The sequence below is a fragment of the Manis javanica genome, chromosome 4 (assembly GCF_040802235.1).
Source record: "Manis javanica isolate MJ-LG chromosome 4, MJ_LKY, whole genome shotgun sequence".
NCBI classification, from domain to species: Eukaryota; Metazoa; Chordata; class Mammalia; order Pholidota; family Manidae; genus Manis; species Manis javanica.
Window position 1 is genome coordinate 36,897,801 of NC_133159.1, and position 27,997 is coordinate 36,925,797.

At 39.7% G+C, this 27,997-nt stretch overlaps 1 protein-coding gene across 4 annotated transcripts; it reads right to left on the bottom strand.

Moving 5' to 3' along the window:
* ATPAF1 (ATP synthase mitochondrial F1 complex assembly factor 1) lies at positions 1 to 27,536 on the bottom strand. Of its 4 annotated transcripts, XM_037021833.2 has the most exons (10): positions 27,011 to 27,536; positions 23,564 to 23,672; positions 20,292 to 20,342; positions 19,616 to 19,678; positions 16,800 to 16,850; positions 15,594 to 15,641; positions 11,946 to 12,041; positions 8,912 to 9,019; positions 2,784 to 2,857; positions 1 to 1,712 (listed from the first exon to the last, which is right to left on the bottom strand). In XM_037021833.2, the coding sequence occupies exons 1-10, from the start codon at positions 27,331 to 27,333 to the stop codon at positions 1,700 to 1,702; spliced, it is 936 nt and encodes a 311-aa protein (XP_036877728.2). In that variant the 5' UTR covers positions 27,334 to 27,536; the 3' UTR covers positions 1 to 1,699. The 4 variants fall into 4 exon arrangements, with proteins under 4 accessions (XP_036877728.2, XP_017528295.3, XP_073089986.1 ...); XM_017672806.3 differs by having other exon boundaries at positions 1 to 2,857; positions 27,011 to 27,534; XM_073233885.1 differs by lacking the exon at positions 27,011 to 27,536 and adding an exon at positions 25,742 to 25,763 and having other exon boundaries at positions 1 to 2,857.
* Between the last annotated feature and the right edge of the window lie 461 nt (positions 27,537 to 27,997).

Sequence of the window (27,997 nt, forward strand, 5' to 3'; positions counted from 1 at the left end):
TTTTGGTTAAAATCCATGTCATGTATTTATTCAACAAACAACTGAGTATCTTCTGTGTTCCAGGCCATGTCCTTGGCACTGGGAATGGAGATTAGACCCTGGCCCTCAAGGAGCTCACAGTCTAGAGGGGAAAAAAGATACCTAAATAAATAAATATAACATAAAGTACACAAAAGGGACCAACAACGGAAGTGCAGAGCAGAGGAACCTGATCCTATGGTTAATGTCCCTAGGAAAGAAAGATCTGGCTAATGGGCATTTTGATGAAGAACAGAGAAGGCAATGGTTCTCCAAATGTGGCTGGTGAATTACCTACATCTGAATCATCTGGACATATAGCAAATGCAGATTCCCAGCAAGTTCTGCAAAGACTGATTCAGCAGGTTGGGGTTTGGGACCCAGGAATTTACCTTTTAAGCACTCTAGGTAATTCTACTGCGATTTAAAGTTTGAGAACCTGAGATAAAGTTTGTTCTTTAAACTGGAATGAAGACAAATCTGCACATCTGAAATGCGAATCTGTCTTTAATGAAAGGCAGGGGAAGGAGAAAAGAGGAAGAGAGTTGACATTTATTAAGCTCTACTGTAGTCTATATGTAAGTTAGTTCTCACAATAATCCTATGAGGTAGATATTATCCCCATTTTACAGATGAATAAAGAGAGAGTTGAAATAATTTGTTCAACAGTATAGAGCTAATGAATCACAACACTGATGTCTGAGCCCAGACTCATTTAACTCTAAAGCCTGTCCACTTGCTGTAATATCATGCTGCACCAGGGGACAAATTTACCAATTGTTACAATTTTCCTTTAGTTCTTTGCCAGATCTTGCTAAGTAAATATAAAGAACAGCCTGATGGTACTTTGATCATATCCAATGTAACTGTCCATGGATTCCTTCTTTTGCAGGTGGGATTTAGGGCAAAGCTGGGAGGAGCCAAAAAACGAGCAGCGAGTTCTTTTCCCCTCATTTTCTGACCTTTTAGTGGAGCTGTTACAGAAATGTACTATGGCTAAAAACTGTACCCATCTAGAGGGAAAAGCAAACATTTAACTGGATATCCATGAAAGCAACTCCACCTGAAGTCAAGGATTCCTGGGATTCAAAACATCCAGATTCAAGTTTCTCAGAAGAGGAACTGTCAGGACCAGAAATAGGTCCAGATTTTGCATTAGGCAACAGCTCAACCTTTAGAGAAACTGTGAAAGGACAGCAGTTTTTCCAGGGTAAACACCATCTGTCTCTTTCTATACACAGACTCAGAAGTACAAAATAGACACAGCTCAGAAAATAATGGGAAGTCCAATCTCATTTAAAGAGCTTGGGGACAGGCCCAACCTATAAAAAGTCTTCTGTAATAAAGAAAACACACACACGCACACACAAACTGCAAATACTGGTTATATTCCCACTCACTATATTTAGTATCATACAACCAAACCTTAGGCAGGAGCAGCAAAGTGGAGCACACTGGATCAAGGAAAGAGAGGCACAGTAAAGGTGGTTGACAGCGATGCTAGGGAAGCCCTGGGGCCTCAGGTTCAGAAGGCTGGTGTGTAACTACCACCCTCTCTGTCCCTGAACTTGGAGTCAAAACAGTGACAATACAAACCCAATGGAAGTTTCAGTGCTGGAGCTTCTTTCTGATTTTTGGCGTTTCAGGCAACTGCTGAGTCCAAAGATGAGTCTTGGTCAAATTAGCCCACAGCACTGACAGTACAGACAGCACATAGTTTAGATTTCACTGTTTAGTGTAACAAAGATTGTAAGCCAGACTTTATTTTATTGCTACATTTTCCCCAAACCCAATCTGGAACATCTGCTTCCACCCACTTTTTTATATAATACTGGCAGGGCTTAGAATTGTTAAAAAAAACAACAACATGCAAATCTAGATTGATCCTCTCCTTTCGAAAGTGTTAATTTATTTACACTGCATTGATTCACCCCTTCTAAATACATAGCTTCTAAAGGAGTTTAGAGAAGCAGGTGCCACAAACTATGGTTTAAAAATATGCAGGCACAGTCCTTGTGTGTTTAACTGTCCCTGAAATCTACTGACACTTAGCTACACTAAAGGGAACTCTAGATGAAGTCTTAATCCTGATGGCAATATAATCCATGGCACAGAAGAACTGAATTTAGTTGGCAATGCATAGTGCCGCCGCAACATTCTGGAAGAGTCTGGTTTTCTAGAGTCTAAACAGAATATTTGGGTTATGCCTTTGGCCAGTCAAGTGGTGTATGGGAAGAGTATGTAAAGCCCACATCTAACTACAGCAGGTCTTCAAGCTTATTATCCTGTCACAAGTTTATAAAGAGGAAGAACTAATCATTTGGGAGCTGTGCAGTCAGAATGGCCAGAAAGCAAATGCAGTTACATTGTGTAAAATAGTCAACCATCATGTGGATCCTTGGCTCTCTCTGTTGATGACCTCAAACACTTAAAAATGAAACCTCAAGTGTGCTGGGAGATAATTATCAGAGTGTTTGGGTACCTTCATTCCTGAACATCAAGTAATAGGGCTCACCTCCACAATTACCACTTGCAATAAAGCATATAGGGCGACTCATTAGAGATGCTCAGCTCCCAAGAGTTCAAGCAGGTGGGTGGGCTCTAGACTATCCAGGGCTGAGATTGTAAGCCAACCCTTCCAGCTCTAAGTCTTATCCTGGTTCTGGGCACTTTTCAGTTCTGCTCCCAGTCCACTTTGCTCCAATTCAGCGATGACAGACATATATTTGAACTCATTTGGTCTGAAGTTAAAGGTCTCCACTAACCCGTAGGTCTCTTTCTGATCAGTGGCATAGAAAAGCTGAACTTGGTTGGCAATGCACTGTGCCTCAGCAACATTCTGTAAGGTAAAAACAATAGTGAGGTTTTTCCTTCAACAGGGCCACAAAGCTCTGTGTCAGTCCTGTGGTGGGTGGGAAAACCACCCTGGAGCCACTGTTTCTAGAAAGCTTTCCTGATATCCAAGTCTTGGTTAGGTACCCTTTTCTCTGTATATCCAAATCACTCCATCTTACCTCTATAATAGCATTTATCAAACTGTATTGCATCTGCCGTTCCCCCTCTTTTTCTTTTTGTCTGGCTTCCCTAGTATGAATTCTTCAGAGTATGTGCTTGCTTTACATCCCTGCACATGGTGACATCCAGTGAATGTCTGCTGAATAAATTAATGAATATGTTTAAAATTTCCCTCTTCATTCAGTTCCTTAGTAACTGTTAAGTATATCTCAAGGGAAAAAAAGAGCAGTAATACCCAGTTCCAAGACCCAGTTTGTGAGTGAGTACTAAGTTCTTGACCAACCAGACATACTCCTCAATGAAACCTGTTCCCAATACCTCTAGTGGTACTAGAAAATAGTGCTAAAGCTGACTGTGTGGTATTACAATTTGTCCATGAATTCTACAACTCTCCTCCCTTTGATGGAGACCTAGGTTCCCTTTCCTGGAATGTAGGCTGTATTTAGTGACTTGTATCTTAATAAATGGACTATGGTGGAATGATGGAGAATGACTTCTGCTACTAAATCACTAAAATAATGTAGCTTCTGCCTTGCTATCTCTCTTAAACCATTTGCTCTGGGGAAAGCCAGTTGCCCAGTCATGAGGACAATCAAGTAGTCCTACAGAGAAGCCAGTTGGCAAGGAAATGAGGCCTTCTGCCAGCAGCCACGTGAATGGGGGTTGGAGTTGGACTCTCTAGCCCAATCAGCCTTCAGATGACTGCAGCCCTACCCAACATATTGACAATTTCAAGAGACTCTGAGCCAGAATCACCAGCTATGCTGCTCCTGGATTCCTGACCCACAGAAACTGTGAGGTTTAAGTGTTTGTTGTTTTAAGCCATTAAGTTTTGTAGTAATTGCTATGCAACCATTTATAACCAACCAACCAACCAGCCAACCAAGCAACCAACCACCCACCCGCCCAACCAACGAGTAAAGCCCCAGGGAAGAGAAGGGACCACATTCTCTAAAGCTCAGTAGCAGGGAAAAATGGTGACCAGACTACTCTACACAACAGAGGGAGAGGTAGGGTCAGGACTAGGCCACACTCTCAAAACTATACGGAAGAACCTCCAACAACTCTTCCTTTTGCTTGCTATACATTTTCTAGTTCTAGCTGGTCAGAGGCACTTACTCATTATCACTGTGTTCACATGGCCAAAAGATAATGGAAAATTCCCACTAAAACTGTCAAAAGTATGCTATGTTTAGCTACAGAATGATGAAAATGGGTTTATAAATACCACAGTTTGCTTTACCTCCATTCCCTCCCACGGGGTTTCTAGGTCATTTCTCACCAGTAAGCACTAATCTCTGAGACTAGATCTTCAATCAAAAGCCTTCTTCCAAAACACTGGCTATTTCAATAGAATTTTAGAGTTGGAAAGGGCCTCAGAGATCATCCATTCTTCATTGAATAGGCCAGCAAACCAAAGCAAATGAGGTTCAGAGATGGGCCCAAGGTCATGTGGCCAGCAAGTGGCAGAGCCAAGCACCAGACCTCTGGACTCCCAGACTGGTAATCCCTCCACCTCACCCTGACAGTGTTTCTTGTGGGGCAAGATATTTAAGATTGATCAAGGTCAATAATTCCACTTCAACAATTTTACATTTTTTATTCTCAAACATGCCCCAAGAACAAATCATTTCCAAAGCAAGTGCACTGCCATAATCTGAGGCAGCTACCACCATTGTCTGAGACCCTGAACTGTAGAGACTCTGATAATGAACTTTCATGAGGCTTAGGATGGTGGAGGAAGGGGAATTTCAACTGTGTACACTCTACAACAGTGCTGTTCAAATTGCAGAGTTCCAGGGGCTCTGTGGAGGGGCATCTGGTCCCCTCATCTGTTTAGCTGTTACATGCTGGGGTTTTATATTTATATATTATTCCCACCCACACCATTCACCCTCTGCCTTTTGTTCTCTTAACTCAACATGAGCAGTAGTCTTCTCCCTTTCTAAGACCCAAGAAGATAAACATATTAATTCCTTGTGTTGCTCATGAAGGAGGTATATTAACAAGCCTGATTCCGCCCTTTCTTTCAGTCTTCATAGTTACAGTTTACCCAAGTCTTGCCCATTTTACTCCTTATACATTTCTGGGTTATTCTTATTCCTCCATCTCTAATACCACTGCTCCAGTTCTGGTCTTCATCGCCTCTTGCCAGGTCTATTGCAACTGTCTTCTAAAAGATCACAATAACCAAGCTAGAACTAAAAAATATTTTGGAAGCAAATAATTAAGGTTTATGGTCTTGAACTCCAACTCTGTGGATCACTCCCTGTTCAAATGACTCTTTTGTGCACTCAGGATAAAGCCAAGCCTCTAAATACCACCCACAAAGCCCCCTTTTTTATATACCAGTGATACCAAACTGTTTGCAATACCTCAAGTCATTTTATGCCTCCTAGCATTTAATTTTTGCTATTTTCCTCTTTTTGGAACATACCCCTTCCCGCTGCCCCTTTCTTTATCTGGCTAAATTCCTGCTTTTAGAGGTTCAGCCCAGATGTCATGTCTAGGAAGTCTTCCTTCTATAGAAGGGCAGGGACACCCCATACTGTGCATGTCTCTATCCTAGCACTCAGTGCATTACAATGAAATCATTTGAACATGGAACCAAATAAGGTTTTTGAATATTCTACTAAATTTTCAGCATTAAAGTTAATTAGTTCAGAAGACCCCTCTAGTTCCCATATGTTTCTATTCATTTGCTTTACTATATTGGGAAATACTATGCCTAAAGTACACACTCGTGTATGAGTAGCAGGGGATCGTATATATTTATATTACATTTCTAAGTTTCCCATCTCTGAATCATGTATCTCTTCAATAAATTCTAACATGTCTAGTCCTGTACTACACTGGAAACTCACAGTCAAGTTGATTTATACAAGGTTAATGTCTGTTGTTTGGTATGCTGTTGAATGTTGTAAGGCCAGGAAGCAAATTTTAGTGATGGGAACTATGCAGCAGTTTAAGACCACCAGAGTGAGGTGGTGAAAATGCCAAAGCAAAAAGGACCTCCTCTGACCTCTAGAGCCCATTTTTAATATGGATTTTTAATGTTGTGCTTTGCTGAAGCCCAGAATATAAAGTACAATCTCTATGTTACTCCTGTGGTCATATCTTAAAACTTGTCATTATTAGTAACTATATCCCCTCCAAATCTCATTATGAAATACCCACACTCTGTCTACCATTTCCTATTTTTTAAGCTCATTCCCAACTTAAAAAATTCTTTAACTCCACTAGGCTTCACAATTCTTACTGTCTTTAACCTTCCTCATGTTTTCACTTCCCTCTTCATCCAGTTTGCATTCCATGGCCAATAATTATAATCCTTCTTTTACATTCACCGTTAACTTCCTGGTCTCTACCTTCCTTCATTATACCAGCGGCTAACCCATAACCCTGGTTAAGTCCAACTCTCAGCCCTCTCTCTATGCCTGTATTCCACCTGCACAGCCACTCTGTCTTTCATTTTCCTAGATCACAAGTTGGCAAACACTTTCTGTAAAGGCATAGATAGTTAATATTTTAGGCTCTACAGGGCCTATGGTCTCTGTTACAGCTACTCGACTCTGTTGTAGAGCTAGAGCAGCCACAGATAATATGCAAATGGTAAGTATGGTTGTGTTCCAATAAAACACAATGAAATATGAATTTCATACACTTTTCTCAGGCCATGAAATTTTGTTTTCTTCAGTTTTTCTCCTTCCAACTATTTAAAGATGTAGAACACATTCTTAACTGACGGGCCTTCTAAAAACAGACAGGGGATTGGATTTTGCCCACAGGTTATAGTTTGCTGACTCCTGTCCTAGATAACTTTACTTTCTCTTTTCCTCTCAAATGTCCAATATCTATTCTTCCATCCCACTCTCAACTGATGATCTTTCTTTTCACTAAGCAATCTGGAGAGAACTTCAAACCACCACCATTGCTATCCATTAACTGTATTTGTGTCCTTGTACCCTGGCTTCTCTCCTGTGGTATTTCTGGTAAAGGTTAACCCCTCATTTTCAGATTTACCCATTCCAATATACCACTTCAACAATTCTCCCCTTTTTCTCCTGAATTATCAGTATTTCCCTTTCTACTGGATCTTTCATCAGCATACAAATATGTTATCTCTCGTATTTAGAACAAAACAGAAAACACTCTTGTCCTCACTTTTCCACATCTAGCTAACTCCCCTAGTTTCTGTTCCCTCACAGAAACAGCCCTTGAAAGACTTGTTGATGCTTACTCTTTCTAATTTCTTTTTCCATCCTCTCTTGAATGACTCCAATCATTCTTTTATCCTACCACTCCTTTGAAAGTGCCCTTATAAAGGTCCCCAGTGACTTCTGGGTTGTGAAATCTAGTAAATTATCGGTTCTCATCTTCTTTGTCCTATCAGCAAGTGATATTTGGCCAGCTGAGCACCCCCTATTCCTTGAAACATTTTACCTTAGCTCAGGTCATTCTACCATCTTAGTTTTCCTTCCACCTCACTGACTGTTCCTTTTTAATCTTCTTGCTGATGATTCCTCATCTCTCCAGGGCTCAGTTCTTAGACCTCTTCTCTTTTCCATCTTCATTTAGTTTTTTGGTGATTTCATTCAGTCTCATGGCTTTAAATGAGAGTCTGTATGCTGAAAATCCTGTATTATATCTCTAGCCTAGCCCTCTTCCCTGAACTCCAGGCTCATGTATCTGAACTGCCTACTATTTGGATATCTAATAGGCATCTCAGATTTAATGTGTTCAAAACTGAGCTTCTGATCTTCCTCCCAAACCTGTTCCCCCTGAGATCTTTCTAAATCAGTGAATGGAAACTCCATTCTTCTGGACAGGATTTTGGGTGATTTCCAGTTGAATGTGATGGGTGGAAAGAATGGGGAAAATGGGACTCAACAATGTCAGGGATGATAGACAGGTAAGTACAGTCCCAAATGTGTCCTAGACTTAGAGCTTACTGCTATTGTGAGATACTAACTGAATACCATCACTTTTTCCTTCCCTGTATGCAGCTGGTAAGAGACAGAGGAAGAATAAGTGGGTGTTATAATGGCAAGTATCAGGGGGGCGAGGCACTAAAATACCCACTGCTTAAACACATCCTGAACTTAAATGCTGCCAGATAAATGAGAGAAATGAGACTGAAATGAACAAGGACTAGACAGGCTGTACAGTGATCATAAAACTGCCCCTGGTTGTGGAGAGCAAAGAGAACAAACCCAATAGGCATCACTACCCGTGGGCATATGGCTGATGCTCTGTCCCAGGGAATGGGAAAAGGAGGAGGGGGAATCACTATGTATGATGAATATTGTACATGTGAACAGTATGGAGGAAGATAAAAGACTGAGAACTATTTTAGACTTTGAACTCTTCCCCACACTTAAGAAGCCATTTACTTGTTCACAGTCTCTCACCTGAAATCCCTAGGGCCAGATGTGCCTTGAAGACAGAATTACTAGATTTCAGAAAGGTAAAAAGTATAGATACTATATAACTGTGTATTATGCAACTCCCCATAATCAAACCACATGAATACTTTCCTAGTAAAATGCATGAATATTCCACACCAAGTGGGATTATAAGGACTGTTTGTAGTCTTACACCAGCTAAGTGAAGATACCAAAGAAGTGTATGTCAGATAAGGTTTTGTGACCAAATGAGTTATGAAAAAACCTTGTTTTCAGGGCTTTTGGACTTCAAAATTGCACTGGATCTGTTCTAACTTCAAATTGGAAGAGCTTGAGCAAGACAGAATTATTGTCAAATTTAAGTAAGAAACAAGTACATGGAGGTCTTTGGAATTTTACCTCTCACAAGCTTTGGTAGAATAGTAACTCCTTCAGGGCCACTGTAAATCCAAGAGCTAAAAGTTGATTCTTACCAGAAATGTGGAATCCATTTCTGCTGTCATCAGCACTATGCCCTTTTCTTCCTTAAGTTCAGGGTAGTGATATAAAATCAGCTGACTGGCTGCAGATTCTCCTCGGGTCTGTAAGAAGGAACACTTATCAAGGTTCAATAAGGTACCACCATAGCAAAACTGCAATTTCAGAGCAATAGAGTCTGCAGAAAATTCTGGCTCTTAACAGCCCCTATGGCGACTAGTGATTTGGAAGACTGCTATGTGGGGGGATGGTCAGGCCTGCCAAGGCACAGTGAAACTGACAGTTTGCACACTGTTATTTGTGTCTTCAACTGAAAAAGGGTTGGCTTTTTTCCCAGAAAATGTTTACAGTAGGCAGTGAATCCTTCATCATGGCCATATATTTAAAAACAAAATGGCACAAGCAGCTACCAAATCAAATCTAAAGAAAGCAATATGCCTGTGTAATTGCCACTTTTATGGACTAGTGCATTTCACAGTTGAAATCTACTCCCCTTGGCTGGCTCTGAAGACTGAGCTCTTTTAAGCTGTGGCAAACAGCTGGAGAGTTTGCACATGGGCTAGATTTATAATGTGCAGTTTTAAAATATAATCTGGGTGGGAGGTAAGGGGAAAAGAAGAATGGGAACATCATAGTTTCATGAAGGATGAACAGGGCAGTGGTTACTAGATCTAGTCCAGACCAGTAAAAGAGGCTGAGTTCAAAGCTAAAGCCCTCATATAGGATAGGCGCAAACAACTATACATTAAAAAAGATGGAATCTCTGGATTTCATCTCTAAATCTCAACAAGAGTCCTTTTAATTATCAATACCTAACTATTGCTAGGGTATTCTTAATAGTTCAGCTTAATAGTTCTCCCAGATGTCAGACAGATTGATTGTTTTGATCATAATAATGCTTCTGGATCTTCTCCCTATACTCGTGTGAGAGCTTCATAGGGCAGGGACCTTGTCTCATAGTTTCCAAGTCCTAGCACAGTTTCTAACAAAATAAAACAGCAGAATGCTGAAGTTCACAGACTTTGGAGCCAATACTAAAGTCAATTAAACCTCTACCACTCAGAAGTGTGGACTAATTTTTGAGTACACTTTCTACTCTGTAAGTAGAAATAATAATAGTAACTATCTCATGGGATATTTCTGAGGACTAACTGACATAATATACATAAAACACATGGTACACAGTAAGTACATGAAATGCTGGTTATTATGTGTTCACCCAATAAATGATTGTTGGATGAATTATAAAATAATAAAGTGAAAGCTGCCCCCTCACTCTATTCATTTTCATTTCATTTTTCTTTTTTTAATAAACACAATCCAGTTTTTTAATATCACAAAGATACAGTCATGTGAACAAACCCTCATTCTATTTTGCCCTCTCCTTACCCCAACTTCAAATCCAGTATAAAACACCGTTGCTTTTGCCAGATGTGGCCTCCAAATATAGGATGTCAATCCTCCTTATAAGCTGATTTAAAATATTAACTTTTATGCTAGGCATAGAAGCCACAGGGCATAAATCTGCAAAGAAGTAAAAAGCTAACCTTTTCAAACAATATGGCTTCTCTCTCACTTACCAACTTTACATCTCCCTGTATGGCCCCGGAAGATGACTGGTTAGCCAGAGACGGGTAAGATTCCTCAAGGGAGGAACAACCTAAGACAGGCACAGTCGCAGGAGGGCCATCAGGTGAGAAATTGGTGATCAACAGTGGTGAGGTTTAGAACCTCACCCCCCCTGTTTTGAGAGAAATCTTCTGCATCCGTGGATGTTTTAAGGCCCTTGTCTAGCTTGGATTAACACATAGTCTACAGGCACACACCTGATCATCTACAATTGCTCTCTTACAACACTAAACTATGTTTTCTACCTTTATCTTGTATCTACCTACCACTTCAGCATTTTATTAAAAATAAAAATAATAATAATAATAAAGGGAGAAATGTGGGATCCACATATAAATCAAGTATAAAAATCAAATGAATATTCATATTTGACCTGATTGCTTATAATTCATAATGCGTGATCAAAACTGAAAGTTTCTGTGATGACTGCCCTTGTACTGTTCACCATGTAAGAACTTATTCACTATGTAAGAATTCGTTCACCATGTAAGAACTTGTTTGTTATGCTTCAGAAGATTGGAGACTGACGAGAATTAGGCTTGAGATGGATTAATGATTGTGCATTGAGCATTGACCCCCCTATACAGAATTTTACTGTTGTTAACAACCATTTGATCAATAAATATGAGAGATGGCCTCTCAAAAAAAATAAAAAATAAATAAATAAATAAAAAATTCAGGATGGTAGTTACCCTGGGAAGAAGAAACTGGAAGATGAAAAGAAAGGAATATATGAATATACATGTATTCTCCTTTTTAAGTATGGTGGCTTGTTCATAAAGGGTCCTTTTATTATTATATGTTGTAACATCCAAATATGTTGCATACATTTTTTGTATGTAACAAATTTTTACTAAACATAAAAATAAAAAGATAATAAGTGAAAAAAAAATATTAACTTTTATTTTAAAAGCTTCAAACTCTTTGGATCAAACTTTTTAATCCAATATTTGGGAATAAAACAAAGGAAAAGAAAGGAAGGAGGGAGGCAAACAAAACATCTATGGAATGGAGACTATTCATCTAGTTCGTTGTAAAGTGCTGACTTGGTTAATAAAATTCATGTAAGATGTAGAGCCTACTTTAAGGTTAAAAAATAACCATCATAAATAACCCATATTTGTTAAATAAGGCACATGCAGTAAATACTACAGAGGCCTGGGGAAGAGACAGGAGAGAGCCAGAAGTAGTCAGAGAATGTTTTGAGGTCTTTTCCAATTTCGAGGTATTCAGTAGGGCCTACAAAGCTAGCCCATCATACGAAGTACAACAATTCATCAAAGCACAGAAAATACTGCTGGTAATTGGTAGATATTCTGTGTCTTAGAGCCTTAGCAAGGGCTCAGAGTCCTACAAAGGGGTAGGACTCTTTCCTTTAGGGCATGAGCACAAACCACCTACCTGAATATTTATAAGTGCAGTGAAGTGGAGTTCAGTACTTGTCCACTGTCCTACAAAGAACTCATAACCTTCCCTTCTTGGTAGTGCACACAGAAACTGTGGGAAACAAACACACAAGATTTATGGATAAATAAAATCATTTGCTCTACATCCAACCACCTATATTATTCACTCCATTTCTTTAATGTTTGGTTTTTAAAACTTTTTAAAATTATGAATTCATATGTGATAATAAAATAAACACTCATATACTTCTTATCCTGTACAAAAAAAAGAGCATTAGAGACCCAACTGAAGCTCTTTCTGTAACCCTTTCTCATCCCATTCCAGAGTAATATCTATTCTGCACTTAGTATCTATCATTCCCTTTCATGTTCTTATACTTTTAGTGTATGTGTATATTCATAAATAAGAAATAGTAGTTTGTGTATTTAAAAACTTAAACTTAAATCTTATCAACTATATGTATACTTCACAACTTCCTTTTTTCACTTCACATTATACTTCTGAAATTTATCCATGTTGATATGTAACTAACTCATTAATTTTCACTTATTGTGTTGATTCTACTATAGAAATTTACTGTAAGTTATCACCTCTTCTATTGGTGAACATTTAGATCTTGTTCAATTTCTAAACTTTCTAATATTGCTGAATTAACTTTTGTTCCAATTACTGTAATCACTATATATTCCATCACCTGAGGTTGATATTCTATCATCTGAGTATGGCTCTAAACACCAAGAAGTGATTCATTTCATGTTTGGGATGTTTAGAATTGGGGACTAGTGGAGAAGAGAATGGTGCCAGAATAAGACAAAGGACAATCAGCCCAGTGTATATTAGTCAGAGAACTGTCTCCTTATTGCTAATCACCCAGGCTCCATGTTATTATTAGATGAGATGACCTCAATGCCTTATCTAGTAGCTGATGCCTTGTTAGGGAAAAAAATTTTTTTTTAGAGCTTTACTGAGGTATACTTGAAGTATAGTTAAGTTGCACACATTTAAAGTATACAATTAGATGAGTTTTGACATATGCATACTGTGAAAACATTACCATAATCAACGTAACGAACATACCACCTTAAAAGTTTCTCCAAGAGTCCCTTTGTAATTCAGACCTCTCTTTCCCTAACTGTCCCTAAGCAACCACTGATTCTCTCGGTTCCTGTCACTACTGGTCAGTCTGCATTTTTGAGAATTTTGTATAAATGGAATCATAGAATCTGTACTTCTTTTTGGTTTGATTCTTTCACTTAGCATTTAATTGTTTTGTAATCTATCCATGTTGTTACATATACCAATGGTTCATTCTTTCTTACTGCTGATTATTATTCCATTGTGTATGTACACATACACCCCCCTCCATTTATTTATTTATTCACCTGTGATAGATTTTAATGTTTTTCAGTACTTGGGTATTACAAATAAAGCTGCTATGAGCATTTGTGTACAAGTTACTATATGGACATATGCTTTCAGTTCTCTTGGGAAAATATCTAAGAGAAGAATGGCTTAGTATGGCAGATATATGCTTAACTTTGAAAGAAATTGCTAGACTGTTTTTCAAAGTTGTTATACCACTTTACATTATAGCAGTCTTTGAGAATTTCATTTTCTCCACATCCTTATCAATACTTGGTATGGTCAGTTTTTAAATTTTAGTCTAGAATTCTAGTGGTATCTGTAATTCTGATTTCCAATTTCCATTATGATTAATGACATTGAACATTTTTTCAGGTGCTTATTGCCCATTCTACTTCATTGGTGAATTGTTTGAATCTTTTGCCCATTTTTTAACTGGGTTGCCTAGCCTCTCATTATTAAGTTGTAAGTTTTTAATACATTCTAGATACAAGTCACTTGTCAATGTATGTATTACAAATACTTTCTCCCAGTCTGTGGCTTATCTTTTCACTTTCATATCTTTTGAAAAGTAGAAAATCTTAATTTTTTTGTGGTAAAATATACATAAAAGTTATCATTTTAACTATTTTTGAGTGTACAATTCAGTGTACATTTACATTGTTACACAACCATCACTATCACCCATCTCCAGAACGTTTTCACATCATCTAACTGAAATTCTATACCCATTAAATAACTCCTATCTCCTTCCCTCCAAGCCCTGGCAATCAACATTTTACTTTCTGTTTATGAATTGGACTATTATAGGTATGCATTTAAGTGGAATCACATAGTATTTGTCCTTTTGTGACTGGCTTATTTTACTTAGCATAATTCTTCAAGGTTCATCCATGCTGTAGCCTGTGTCAGATTTCCTTCTTTTTTAAGGCTGAATACTATTCTGTTACATGTATATACCACATTTTGTTTATCCATTCATCTATCAATGGGCACTTGGGTTGCCTTTTAGCTAGTGTGACTAATGCTGCTAGGAACATAGGTATACAAATAGAAAATTTCCATTTTGATGAAATCTAATTTATTGATTTTTTTCTTCTATAGTTCATGCTTTTGTGACATACTTAAGAATTATTTTGCCAAACTCAAGATCACTAAGATTCAATGTAAGATCATTAAATCACTAAATCCATGATCATTAAGATTCAATCTATGACTGTTTTTTCTAGAAGTCATGTTTACATCTGTGATCTATCTTGAGTTAATATTTGGATACAGTGTAAGAGTAGAGGTTCGTTTTTTTTTTTTTTTTGCATATAGATATCCAATTGTTCTATACTATTTGTTGAAAAGATTATCCTTTCCCCATTATTTACATTTGCTGAAAGATAACTGACTATACATATGTTGGATTATTTCTTTATTCTCTGTTCTGTTTCACTAGTCTATATGTCTATGTTTATGCCAGTACTAGAGTCTTCATTACTGTAGCTTTGTAGTACACCTTGAAATCAGGTAATATAAGTGCTCTAACTTTGTTCTTGTTTTCCAAAACTGTTTTGTTATTCTAGGTCCTTTGGATATCTAAATACATTTTAAAAATCAGCTTGTCAATTTCTTTATAAAAAAAAAAAAGCCTACTGGGATTTTGATTGGGATTATATTTAATGAAGAGATCAATTTTGGGAGAAATGATAATAATATTTAGCTATCTAATCCATGAACACAGTATATCTCTCTATTTATTTAAATGCTTTTTTATTTTCTTCAGTTAATGTTTGAGAAATTTTGAGAATCCTAGAAATTATTACCGACGCTAAGTCAGCTGGTCCACCTCACCAATTCCCTTTCCCTTTGGTCTTCTGGCAGCTCATTACTCCAGCAACAATCTCATAATTCCTTTTAGGCACATATAATCAGGATAGCATGGCCAAAACTGAAAGGAACTGTCAATAAAACAGAAACTTAAAGGAGGTTGAAAATATTAAGGTCTCTGGTGTTGCCTCCAACATTCACTTATACTGACAGATTAAAATCCACATCAGAAAGGGCTGAGATGTGTCAGAGAGCTAAAAAGCCAGGATCAACTGGGCCAACCCCACATGATTTCAAGAGGTTGAAAAATCTCATTTATCAGTACAATCAACATTTAAGCATCTTTTAAAAATAAACAGAGCACTATAACATGTGAGATAATACGGAGTATGAAGAGATTGTCTAGAAAACAGTCTTATTTGGCAGCACTGATAAGCAATCCTCATATGATCATTGGAAACTTACTGTCGGACAGGACTGAGCCCGGTGCCAGATCAAATCAAACTTTTCTTCCTGGAGGTAAGAAAAGAATAAAATTCAAAAATAAGAAAACATAGAAGTCCATAATCACATTTAAATTCACCAAGACTGAACTCTAGAACTAAAGAACTAAAACAAATTTCAAATTCCTGAAGAGAAAAAACCAGAAGTACACTTTGCTGTTCAATGTCAGAATTACGTGTGAAGAGTGGATACTCCAAATGCCCCAACTCTCCAGGGTACTCTGCTGAGTGTCAGAGACACGAGGTCATGAAGTCTGTCCAAGGGAGAGTTAAGAAGGCTGGCTCAAAGTTTCAGATTAGACATCTAAAATACGAAAAGTGCAGATCCTTTCAGCTGTTGAACTCATCAAGGGCAAGGGCACAGATGTGTAAAAGACAGAAAAAAAAAAAGATAGCAATATTCTCTCAACAACCAAGAGGCCTGGCTTTATTTTTCTGTCTCCTTAACTTTAAACTTACACTTGTAAACTCAGTATATATTGGTGTGCTTGATATAAACTTAACCTAAGCTAGTTCCTCTTTGGAGAAGAAGAACAATTAAAGAACTGGCTGATAACCCAGTACATCAAGTGCTTTCTTATTGTAGAAGTCAGCAGAAGTACATTAAACCAGAAGCCAGCAGGACCCCTTCCCAGTCACAGAACTCAATGGTTGAGCAGTAGCCAATGACTATTTCCAAGACAGTAATTTCAAGAAAGAATGAAAAACAAAACAAAACAAGAAAATGCCACTTGCTAAGGGGAAATGCCAGAAAAGACTAGGTGGAGGCTCCAAGTCAGCTCAGGTATAGGTCACTTATAGACAAGAAGGGAAGAAAGCTATGCTAGAGGCCCTATCTTAAATTCAAACAGCTTGGTTAGAAAACACCAAAAAGAAATAAAAGACATTTGGAAATTGCTCCGCAACATGAACTTACACTGTGCTCCCTTGTCAGAGACTTGACTCAAAGAGACATTTCTAAACCAGAAAGAGGGAAAACAAGAGCCATAAATATACCATTTGGAGCTTCCAATCTTTGGTGCTCAGGGCATAATAAAAGCCCTCAGAGCTATAAATGTAAGTTCTCAAGGGGCAATAAACATGGGTAAAGTAAAGGCAACTGCCTGCTAAGGTTAGAGCCCTGACCTTCATGCTGTATCACTTTCATTTTCCCCTCCAAACTACTTACGGGAATAACTGCATAGACTGTATCTTTTGCTGCAAAATACTGCTGCCAAATCTGTACAAAAAAGGAGAGGTTGTCTGTGACATGTGGCTAATCTTTTCAACATGCACCAAGAATGGTGACAGCTTTCATTGCCCAGAGTAATATGCTACTTAATAACAGGGAGGAAAACCCAATGTAATGCTTTTATTACTAGAAGATGATTATAAAAAAGATTTAATACCATCTACTCTTCTAGATGATTAAACTGTAACTCTTAATAACAAATTTCTATCAGATGAATGAATTCTATGCCTTGTTAATTATTTCTCTCAACATGTGCCTGTATATAAAAGGTTCTTTTTTTTATATCTTCTCTCTTCATTCCCCAAAACAAAACCAATTGTGGGCCTTCTCAGAGAACCAGGATATCACTCATTCAGAACCCAAGGTTTGGAGTCAGGTGGACCTGGATGCAAATACCAGCTCCAGTCATTTGCTGGCTATGGTACTTTGGGAAAATTACTGAAAATCACTAAATAACATCAATATAATCCTCAATAAAATAGCAATAACATCAATCTCACAGAACTGTTGTGAAGCCTAGCTGAAATGTGGGTTTGTGCTTACCACAACAGAGCTGCAATACAAACCAGAGCCAAGGTGCTCTGAGAGCAACAAGGAGGTACTTAACTCAAGTTAGGGAATGAGGACAGGAGAAAGGGACAATTGAGCTGTATCCTGAAAATGATCAGAAACTAGCCAGGTAAACAGGGAGGCTGGGAAGATAAACAGGTAGGATAGAAGAGATACATTCTAAGCAGAGAATGACAGTATTAGCAAAGGCGTAAGTTGCAGAAGGCATCACAGCTAAGGTATCTGAGTGAGCTGGTGTGGAAGAATGGGTCATCCTCCTATAGAGTTGCTCCCTTTGTCAACACTTCCATTAAAATGGGGGCCCCTAACTGAAGATACTAATCAAAGTGTGACCTAACCGACAGAGAGCACAGAAGGACTATTATCTCCTAGGGCCTGGGCAAATCGCTCTAGCAGTGCAGCCTAAAGTTGCTTTGTTGTTTTTTTTTTCATGACAAAACAATGTCTTGTCATTTTAAGGACAGCATATCCCACTTGTTTTTTTTTTAACTTATATTCGTAGTTTAAGAATCAACACTGAAATTTATGAGACTGATAGATCTTTCCTAACATAGTTGACCTTAGTTACTCAAAATTATTTTAATGAACACATCAAATTACAGGTCTGTATGTCTAAATGATATTTGTCATATGATCAGGCCTCCTGGGCCTGGCTCCTCTCTCCCCTAAAGGACATGCTTGGTGTCCTCTATCTATTGGGATTCCTTTCCAAAGGCAGTTTGAGGTCTCCTTGAGACTTTGCATAAGCCTCTATTAACGTAAGTTAGAACCCTGTGCTGTTCTTATTTGTTTTTGTGTCTGTCCTCCCACTAGGCTGAAACTCTTTGAGAGTAGGAGACTCTCATTTATTTCTGTGTCTGGCATAGAACGTGACATTTAATAGGCATTCAGTGAATGATACAGCACTAAAAGGAAGCCCATGGCAATTGGCACAACTTCCCAAAAAAGGTTTGAGTCCTGGTTCTACCACTGACTAAATTATTTAATCTCTTTAAGTTATAGTTTCCTCAGTTGTAAATTGGGAATAATAGCACCTATTTAAAAGGTGGTTATGAGAATTTAATAAAATAGTGCATTTGAGGCACTAAGTACAGTATTTGATACACAGTATACTACTTTTATTATTATTTTGATTCTCTCAATATACCTAAAATATAATTCATGGAACTACAGGGAAAGCCAATAAACTTATTATAGTCTAATTAGAAAAAAATCCACAGATATGAAAATATAAACAGCAATGCAAATCAAAGTATATGGTATGACCACATAGGCAGGACAGATTATGAGTCCTTTGAACACGTCAAGGTGGCTTCCTGTAAAGTTCTTATAATACCGGAAGACTGAATATCAAGCAAAGGAATATAGGAAGTCATTGAAATTTGTGAGTAGGTTACTAACATAATATTTATTCTTATTCATTTACTTAAAAACTCAAATATAGCACTAACTCTGGGCCAGGCACTGTTCTAAGTGCTCTACAAATATTAACTCATTTAATTCTACAAATAATTCTATGAGGTAAGTAATATTATTATCTTCACTTTGTATATAGAGAAACTAAGGACCAGAAAGGTTCATCAACTTATCAAAGTCACTCAACTAGTAAGTGGCAGAGCTAGGACTTAAAACTTTGGTTCTGGTTGTAAAGTTTGTGTTCTTAAGTAGTATACTGTGCTTCTCCCTAATGAAAGCAGAATTTAAGAGGACTCAGATGTTGAGGACATGATAGGGGGAATGGGAGAAATGAGGGAAACCTATTTAGGAAAGTAGTACAGGCATCTTGGAGCAGAGATGATTTTACTGATTGATTTATTTACCCTGACTGTGAGAGACCCAAGGGAGGAGCTTGAGCGGGAGAGCAAGTGGTGTTAGAGGTGAATGGGTACTCCCTGATTCTGATTCCCTCAGTGTCCCCCAGCCACCACCACCACCATAGATTTTAAATAAGATGTGAGCAACAAGAATGAAATGCGTTGATCAGATACAGAGAAGTGAGACTAAGAAAGATGAGTATTTTTATGCCACTATTTTTCATGTAATTCATCATTTTTGCTTTCTATGACCACCTTTCATTTTGGCTAGAAAGAGGTGTCAGGAAATGTATGCTCCTTTCTACTTCCAGATTCAGTTCACAGAGCACATATTTTCATAAAGTATCCTAACTTATTTTCATTCATTACCTGTTTTATTTCTTCTGCAGTTTTGTCTTTCACCATCTCAATATTAAAGATTGAACTGAGAGTCTGCAAGAGAAAATAAAAGGCAATTAACACCCACAATTTAAAAAATAAAACAGCTTAACTCTATCTGTAAGCCTTTAGAAACATGACAGTGAAGCAAATCTTCAATAGAGAACAAGTATAAGATAACTTGCAAGTTCAGAGAAGTGAGCCCCCAGCCCAGGCAGGTTTTCACAATTTTATTCCCAGAGAGTATCTGTAGATACTTCCCAAATGCTCCACCCTCACCAATGAGCACGGCAGCACTTTGCAGCTGGTAAGAGAAGGACATCTGGTTATCTTTAATGGAACTGCTATTCTATCAGGGGTGGCTCCTTATTTGCACATCAAATGAGGATTAGTATGTTTTTATTTTTATTTCTTTTACTACTTCCTATACGAAAGAAGGTTATCATATTTCCTCTAGCACCCCCAAGACCCACACTATGTTAGGGTCATATCAAGGACACAAAAATTCATAGAAATACTTCTATGAAATTCATAGAAATTCATACTTCTCATCTTCACCGCTGGAAAAATAAAAAATCACTGAACCTCAGTATAGGTCCAAATCTGTAGCCTCTTGTTATAGATGTTCCATGTGACTTAAGACTTGGATATTTAATTAGAAACTTACCTTGTCCTTAGTAAATCCTCTGCTCATAGGCTGTTTCCCCAAGGTGTCTGTCTGAAATACATGAGACAGGAACATTAATTTATACTTTACTCAAAAGAAAAAGACCACCAGACTAGGTGATGTGCCCGTTACCTCATTTAGCAATTTTGCACCTGAGAACTTATTTCTATCCACTCTACACAGTACACAATATTCTAAGAGTTACTGTTTGTGAGATAACTTTTCTTTGGCTGAGCTTCTGAGATACTGAGATGAGAAAGGATTTCTTTATTAGTAACCACTATCTACCAGTACTGAGAGGAGTCCATTCCATACCTGCCACCATGGATATGAGGGACTTCTTCCCAGAATGAGGTCTGTTTGAGTTTCCTGTGCTCTGCCCTCTCATCTGCTTTCACACTGAGCCACAGAGGTGGTGAGAAATGGAATCATATTTTTCAAGGCTGCTTCTTATCTGTGACAGCAGTTCTGAAGGCAGGCATCCTCAGTAGACTGTAGAGTCTTTTCCAGTACTTAATATTCCCTCCATCAAATCAGACTACTCCTTCAAAAAGGATACAAACAACTAAAAGTGACTATGTGCTCTACTAGCCCACTATCTCTGATAAAGGCCAGTCAGGAAATTCTATTTCAAGTTGTTTCTGATAGTTAAGATGGGTTGTTCTGGGTCTTCACTCATATTTTTCAGTTTAAGACCATGCCTTTCAGAAGGAGTACAATCTACAACTGGGATTCTGAGGCTGAAAAACATTTTCTGTATAAAACCCTGCCTTGCATTATTCTGTGCTTTAATGAACCAAAATCTTTCACAAATGAAGCCCATAGAACTTATACCCACAAATTAGACAAAAGCCTGGTGTAGAAAAACCTATTGGGTACACCCTAGTCTTTTTGGTCGTGCACCCATACATTGGCAGCACCCTACTGTAGCCTTTCCTTCCTACATAAACTGTTCAAAAGAGAGAGAATTGATTTCATTTCTATACCACTCACCTTCAGCTGTATTGTAAAAACAGAACAAAAACCCTCTATTTGCACAGCTGCCTTTACCTTTCAATCACTAAGCCCAGAGTGTTCTTTTGTCATAATGTCCCTCCAATCAATTTGTTTCCATTTTCACTTATAGAAATAAAAAATTTAAGCTCCAAGTATAAGTTTATTGCATTTTATCTAACCTAAGATACCAACTGATCTTAAGAAGCACCATTATTTTATGTATCAGAAAATGATGCCAATTAAACAATAACAGTACTTTCATATCACATCAATTTTAAGGTTCTTAGATGTTAAAATGTAAAAAAAATGTGGGCTTTAGAACCAATGAAATTAGGTAATTAAAATTATAGTTTAAAATTATGTGCCAAAAATCTCAAGAGCACTTAATAAAAAATTTAAATGGTACTTTACTACTCCTCTATGGATGCTCTGGGAATCTATGGGGACAAGTTTTTTGTTACCACAATAATTGACTGGATGGTAACACCTACATTTATGAGAGGGGCAGGGGTGGCAAGGAATTGCAATTTTGCAATAAGCTCTATAAAACTAAAAATTTTTCTCAGCCTGCACAACTTCTCAATGCCTGGCCAGATATCCTTGTAGGTGAAAAACCTGGGCCTAGAATCTAACTCTCTTTTTCTGTGTTTTTAATAAACACTGAATTTTTCAGAAATGCAACTATTATATAACTTGAAAGAAGAATGTACATTGTGGAATTTCATGTGGGTCACCGATAACAACACTACTCATGGTTTGGGAATTTTTATAATTACCAGCTCAATATCCATATACCAGTCAGCATTTGCTGCTTATGAATCCATGGTGATTCCACATATAGGTGAAAGCATTATGACTGCATGCCCAAGAACCTGCACACTGCACACTGAAATAGGTATTTTATTAAAAAACGTTTTGCTTTATATTAGTTAGGGCATTATATTGATTTTTTCCCCCTTGAAATTAGTGTGTAGGTGGGTTATATTGTCTACATATCATTTTAAGCTAGAAAAGAAAAATTTTTTCATAAAAAGGTGATGATGTTGAGTCTTACTTGGTAGGGAACCAATAACTCAAAGTAAAGAAAAGGCTTTGGGAATGCAGCCGTTAGTCATTAGCCTTTTTCTAGCTAAGAAAAACAGTGAGTGAGTATTTACCTAAGAGTTGCCAGGATTTAAACTAAGTCTTTACTTATTCTGCATTTTGTCATCACAGAGTTGAATTTCTACGTCTATTTTCAAAAGGGGGCAAAGAGCTTTCCCATATCATACTGAAAGTTTATAATACAGTAATATTCCCAAGAGTTATTGACTTAAATGCTTATATAAGATTTTACATTTGTTAAAATATTTGCAGCAGAGAGCTGTTTGTTCACATAAAGTTGTAAACTATGCCTGTCACAGAGGTTGAATTTGCTCAACTTCGCAATGATTAACCCATTGAATATTGTTCATGTTAGTGTCCAACCTGTTATTAAAAGCCTCAATGGATTCCCTTAAAATTAGGGATACCCAAGGCAAGAAAAGTTATTCTCCAAATAAAATAAACATCTCTCACTTTGAAACACAATGTAGATTCCCAACTGTGACTACCTTATTTCAGGCCCACAAAGCACACACCTGCCTTATGGCATGTTCTCCTTGGCTTCAGACTCTCCCACTCTAATTTGTTCTCTGTACCACCTACATTAGGACTTTACAGATCATAAGCTGTGAATTCAATTTAGTTGATTATGGCCAAAGGTTTTAAAAGGTGAAAATAAAATAGTAAGAGTGCATTGAATGTATTAAAAGCATTTCCTTGTAAAATTTTTGTTTCAGTTATAATCTTATACATACGTGTGCACTGAATTACAATGTGAAATATATTTCTTACAGTGAGTCATGCTCAAAACATTTGAAAAGCACTGTATTGGATTAATTTTCCTATACACAGCCTTCAAGATGCTTTTCCCCAGCTTTTGATTCTTGTTTGAGGATAACAGCTATTAAGCACTTTTTTGCCCCCAGATCCCTATAGCCCACTGCCTCTATGTGCCCTGCTCTAACCATTTGACTGCATCCCCTGGCAACAGGGACTACTCTTTTCATCCCCCTATTTCTCTACCATGACCACAGCACCTTGCCAGAAAAAGCAGGATGGAGACTGAGCTGAGTAGAGAGGGGCTATGTTCAGCTCACCCAGCCAACCATCAATGAGCCCACTCCCAGGAGAAGGGCTCGGGATGGCAGGTAGAGCACTAGTCAGCCAACGGCACAAAAAGGGGCAGTTCTTACCTTCTGTTCCATACATTTGATAAAGTCACCTTGCCTGGAGTGCCCCACTGGCTGCTTCCTAAACTCACCACGCTTTTCCAGTCGGGACTCGAAAGCAGCTGGGTCAGACCTGATCACAAGTAAACCAGAAGTTAAACCACCTGGGCCTTTTTGGATTTGGAAATAACAAAGCATCATGTTTCACTTCCACAGAGACCTCTCTAGCATCCAGTTATTCAACCCTTCTCAGTCCTCAAGGGGCCTGTGTAATATTTTTCTCCTGTAGGATATTCTCTTAGGTGACACAGAACTTAGTTCCTCAGGTACTTACACTCTCGAGTACTTGGATCTCAAATTCTCAAGATGGGAAGATGACTCTGCAGTCATCTTGTTGGGTCACCTCTTCAGGCAGGAATACTATAACAGTCCTATAAGTGTCAATCTTTTACTTTAACACATCTATCTCTTGAACACCTTCCCATCATCCCAAGTTAAACATCTGTTTTTTCAGATGCAGGTGATTCAGAGGCCTCAGGCAGCCTATTTTGCACATTTAGCACCCAAGTATCTCCCTGAACCTTTCTCCAAAGAATCTGCTCCTGCAGATGGAACCACAGAACTTATCCTTTATTTCAAAATGGGTCTGGTCTGCATGCCTTAAGTCCAAGTTTGGGCTGCCATCCTTATTAAGAATTATTTAGGCCATGTAGTCAATGATGTGATACTTGGCTTTGTATACTTTGGTGAAGACATTATACGGGGACTCTAGTTCCTCGGCCATAAGACATGTATTTATCATGGATGAAGGCTGCAGGATCCAAGGATATTAGGGTCACCTTTCTGGTGAAGTCCTTCCTGGTTAAGGCCCTGTAGGGGACCCCTCTTCTATAAAACTTCTTTACAGAGGTGACAATAAATACCAGCCCCTTCACTGCAGGTATGTGGGCAGATCTTCTTCCTCTCCTCCATAGTGGGCAAACTCCTTAGTGGAGAGTCACTCCAGGGGTCCTGCCTAGTAGGGTGTGGCAGGGCTGCAAGGGCCAGGACCAAGGTCAGTGCTGCCACTGTCCATAGCCACATCTTGGCTTTCATGGCGAGTTTTCAGAGGGAGGGGGTGGCCTAGGCTGTGCACTCCTGCCTTAGATATCTTTTGTTTTAAAATGTTCTGAGCCTAAACCTCTCTGTATCTTTCACCCTTAGGACAAGAGAAAATGTCTAATTCTTTTTATATGAGTACTTAAAAATTGCTATTATGTCACTCCCTAAATTTCTTTTCTTCAGGTTAAATTTACTGTTTTTTTTTGGCCCCTTCTTAGATAGGTAATGTGTGAATATTTCCTCACTGTGGACCTGCTCTCTGGATACCCTCCAGCTTGTCTACTACTAAGTGTTGTTGGCCTGGAGCTAGATCAAATCTAATTCCCCAGTAGAGTGTGATGTAAAAAAACAGACAGTGGGCTGGAATGAGGTCAGCAGGGCACACAGCCTTATCCTGCTGTTGGCTCACCCCAAATCAGTGGCTGGCACTCCCAGAGCCCACGTTTTAGTGAGTATGCACCAGCACTAACCAATCAGGGCTGTAATTCCCTTTAAAATATCTCATGATATCCTGCTTGGTCTTGGGCCCTAAGGCCACTTGTCTTGCCTCTTCCCTTAACTTGGCCCAAGTTCTACTGACATTTTTTTGGTCCTGCTTTTTTATCTCCCTTTTCATTACTTCAACCTCATGCTCTTTTCCTTTTTGTATCTACACAGCTTCCCCTCCCATCTCCCCCATTCTTGTCCCAGTCAGCTCCTTGGACTTAACTTTTCCCCTTTCCTTTTCATTCACCCAACAAACTTATCTCTTGCCCTTGCTGGGCTATGGGGATACAAAAAATAAAAAGACAGAGCCTCTACCTCAAGGAGCTTCCTATTATCTAGTGTGAGGGAAAGGCAGGTAAATAAGTACACTGATATACTGTAGGTATTATGAGGAAAACTTGCTTAAACATTCCCAATAGGCTGATGTGGTTTCATGGCTCTGTACCTCTGCTGCTGCTCCCCTTACCTGGGACATTCTCCTCCAACCTTTTTCCTTTATTCCTTTGTGCTACACCAACTGCTCAAAGGAAGTTTTGGTAATAGCTAAAGCAGAGACACCTGCAGGTACTACAGCATGAGAGCATTGTGGGCAACACTAAGGAAAATGGACATTACCCAGAGGTCAGTGGGGAGCCTTGGGAAGCTCACTCTCCAGGAGACAGCAGTTACGTGTGAAAGTTGATGGAAAGACCTAATGGCGAAGAACGGTAAAGCCAGTCATTTGTTTGCTCTTGAGTAAGAATAAATGGCAACTGTGAAGTACACAGAGTATGAGTAGACAACTTTTCTGAGATGCTTGTGTCAAAAGGGATCAATGAGACAAGGCTGAGAGGGAATCTAGGTTCAGGGAAGGTTTTTAGATGACAAATACTTGAGTACATCTGAATGCTGTTGGAAGGACAGCAAGAATATTCATGCATTTACTCCATCTTTTTTTTTTAAAGAAATATTACTGTAGCAGCAGTGAGATGGATTGGGGTGGAGGGGTCCAAGACTGGAAGTGGGGCAGACTAGCTAGAAGATGATTTCAACAGTCCAGGTGGAGGTGATGAAGAGAAAATTAAGTCTGTGTCAGTAGATATGAGACAGAAATCAAAGAAGTTAAGGTACTGTCTTCAGTTTCCTTTCATAAGCCAATTGTCCGCCTACCCTGCCAAATTCTCTCCCAAGCCTCTTTAATTTTGATCTTTGATCTCCTTCAGCTCCTTCCACTTGAACTCTTCAGACCCTCCTGCAGCCCCCTGACACCCACCTCAATCTCCTCTTTTTCACCAGGAAGCTGAGGGGTAGTGTTAGGAACCTGGATTCCAAGTCAGATGAATTCCATGTGAACTCTGGCAGGTCTCTTGCTCTCTGATCCTGTTTCAACATCTTAACAAAAGGTGTTCAATTGATGATCCAACTGTGGCACTATTCCTCTTTGATGCCCTGGTCCCACCCGGCAGTCTCCGTTCCTTGCAGCCAGGGCTCTACAGGAATCTGGGAACCTGAGTTCTAGGTTGGCCCTCAGCTGATATGCGACCTTGAGCAAGTCCAAGACCCCTCTCTGGAAGGCTCCATTATCCCACTTCTATAACGAGGACAGGACTGCCTGCTTCATAAGATCTGTCCTAAGGGTCCAACTCTGCGTTTTGGGAGGTAAAGCACAATGACAACTGGGGAAGAGCCAGGGCTTTGCTGAGACTCTAAGCTCTGACAACAGCTGTGTGACCTCAGGCAAGCGCCCTTACCTCTCTGAGCCTAGATTCATCATCTGTAGAGTGGGGACTGTAATAGTGGCCCCTCGCAGGGTTGCCGTAAGCACCGAAAGGGTCAGATACACCAGAAACGCGGGCCGCGCACCGCCCCTCCTCCCCGCCCGCCGCCGGCCAGATGGGCCCGCACCTGCGCAGCCGCTGGATCTTGTCGCGGTAGCGGTCGTAGAAGGGGTTGGCCTCGAGCTCTGCCCCGACGCCACTGCCGTCGGCGACCCCCGAGGGCCGGCCCGAGCCGCGGCACACAGGGAACACGCGCAACTGAGCGGGAGACACGAGCCCCAGGCCCAGGGCGCGGCTGCGGACCGCGCACAGGCCCCGGTAGAGGCCGGCTACCTGCAGGACTGCCGGGCCCGCGCCACCCGCTGCCGCCACCGCGGCAGCCATGGCCTCCCCCACCTCCTCCTCCTCAGGCTCGCCGGCCTCGGCCCGCAGCCCGCGCGCCCGCTCCATCGCGCCCCGGGTCCGCTGCGCCCGTGTTCCGGCACCGAGGTTCCGCGCGCCCAAGGTTCCGGGCACCGAGGAAGGCAGAAGCCTGCGAGGCGGGGCCGCGGTGTGTGCTGGGGGGATGAGGGGAATGAGGGGAATGAGGAGGGGGTTGGCCGCTCCGCTCCGGGCTCGCTGCTCTGTGTGCCCCGGGCCGCCTCCTTTCCCCAGCTGCTAGGAGTCACACGCCCCCGCCCAGGACCAGCAGCCTCTGCGCTTCAGATCGCCTCTTGAAAGCCGCTTGGACCTGCTCGTCCTCACGGAGCTTGCTTCCTTTTAAATTCTCTTGGCACTCGCTGTAGCAGTCGTCCTTAAGCATTGAAGGCCCGTTCATCAACTACAATCACAGTAGCAGCTTATCTTTACTGAGCGTTTTGATGGGCAGAGCACTATCCGCTTCCCACCCTGTGGAGCAGGTTTTTTGCTCATTTTACAGATTAGCAAACTGAGGCTGAGTCATTAAGAGACTTTTCCTAGTTCTACTCAAGGACTGAATTTTTTTCAAGATGCCAGGTGCTCTGAAACGTTGTCTCCCTCTGCTTCCTAACATCCACCTTGAACTCCACCAAACTCAACTACTTTCCTCCCCAAAGAAACACCAACAAATTTTTCAAAAATTTGTTTTTGAAAA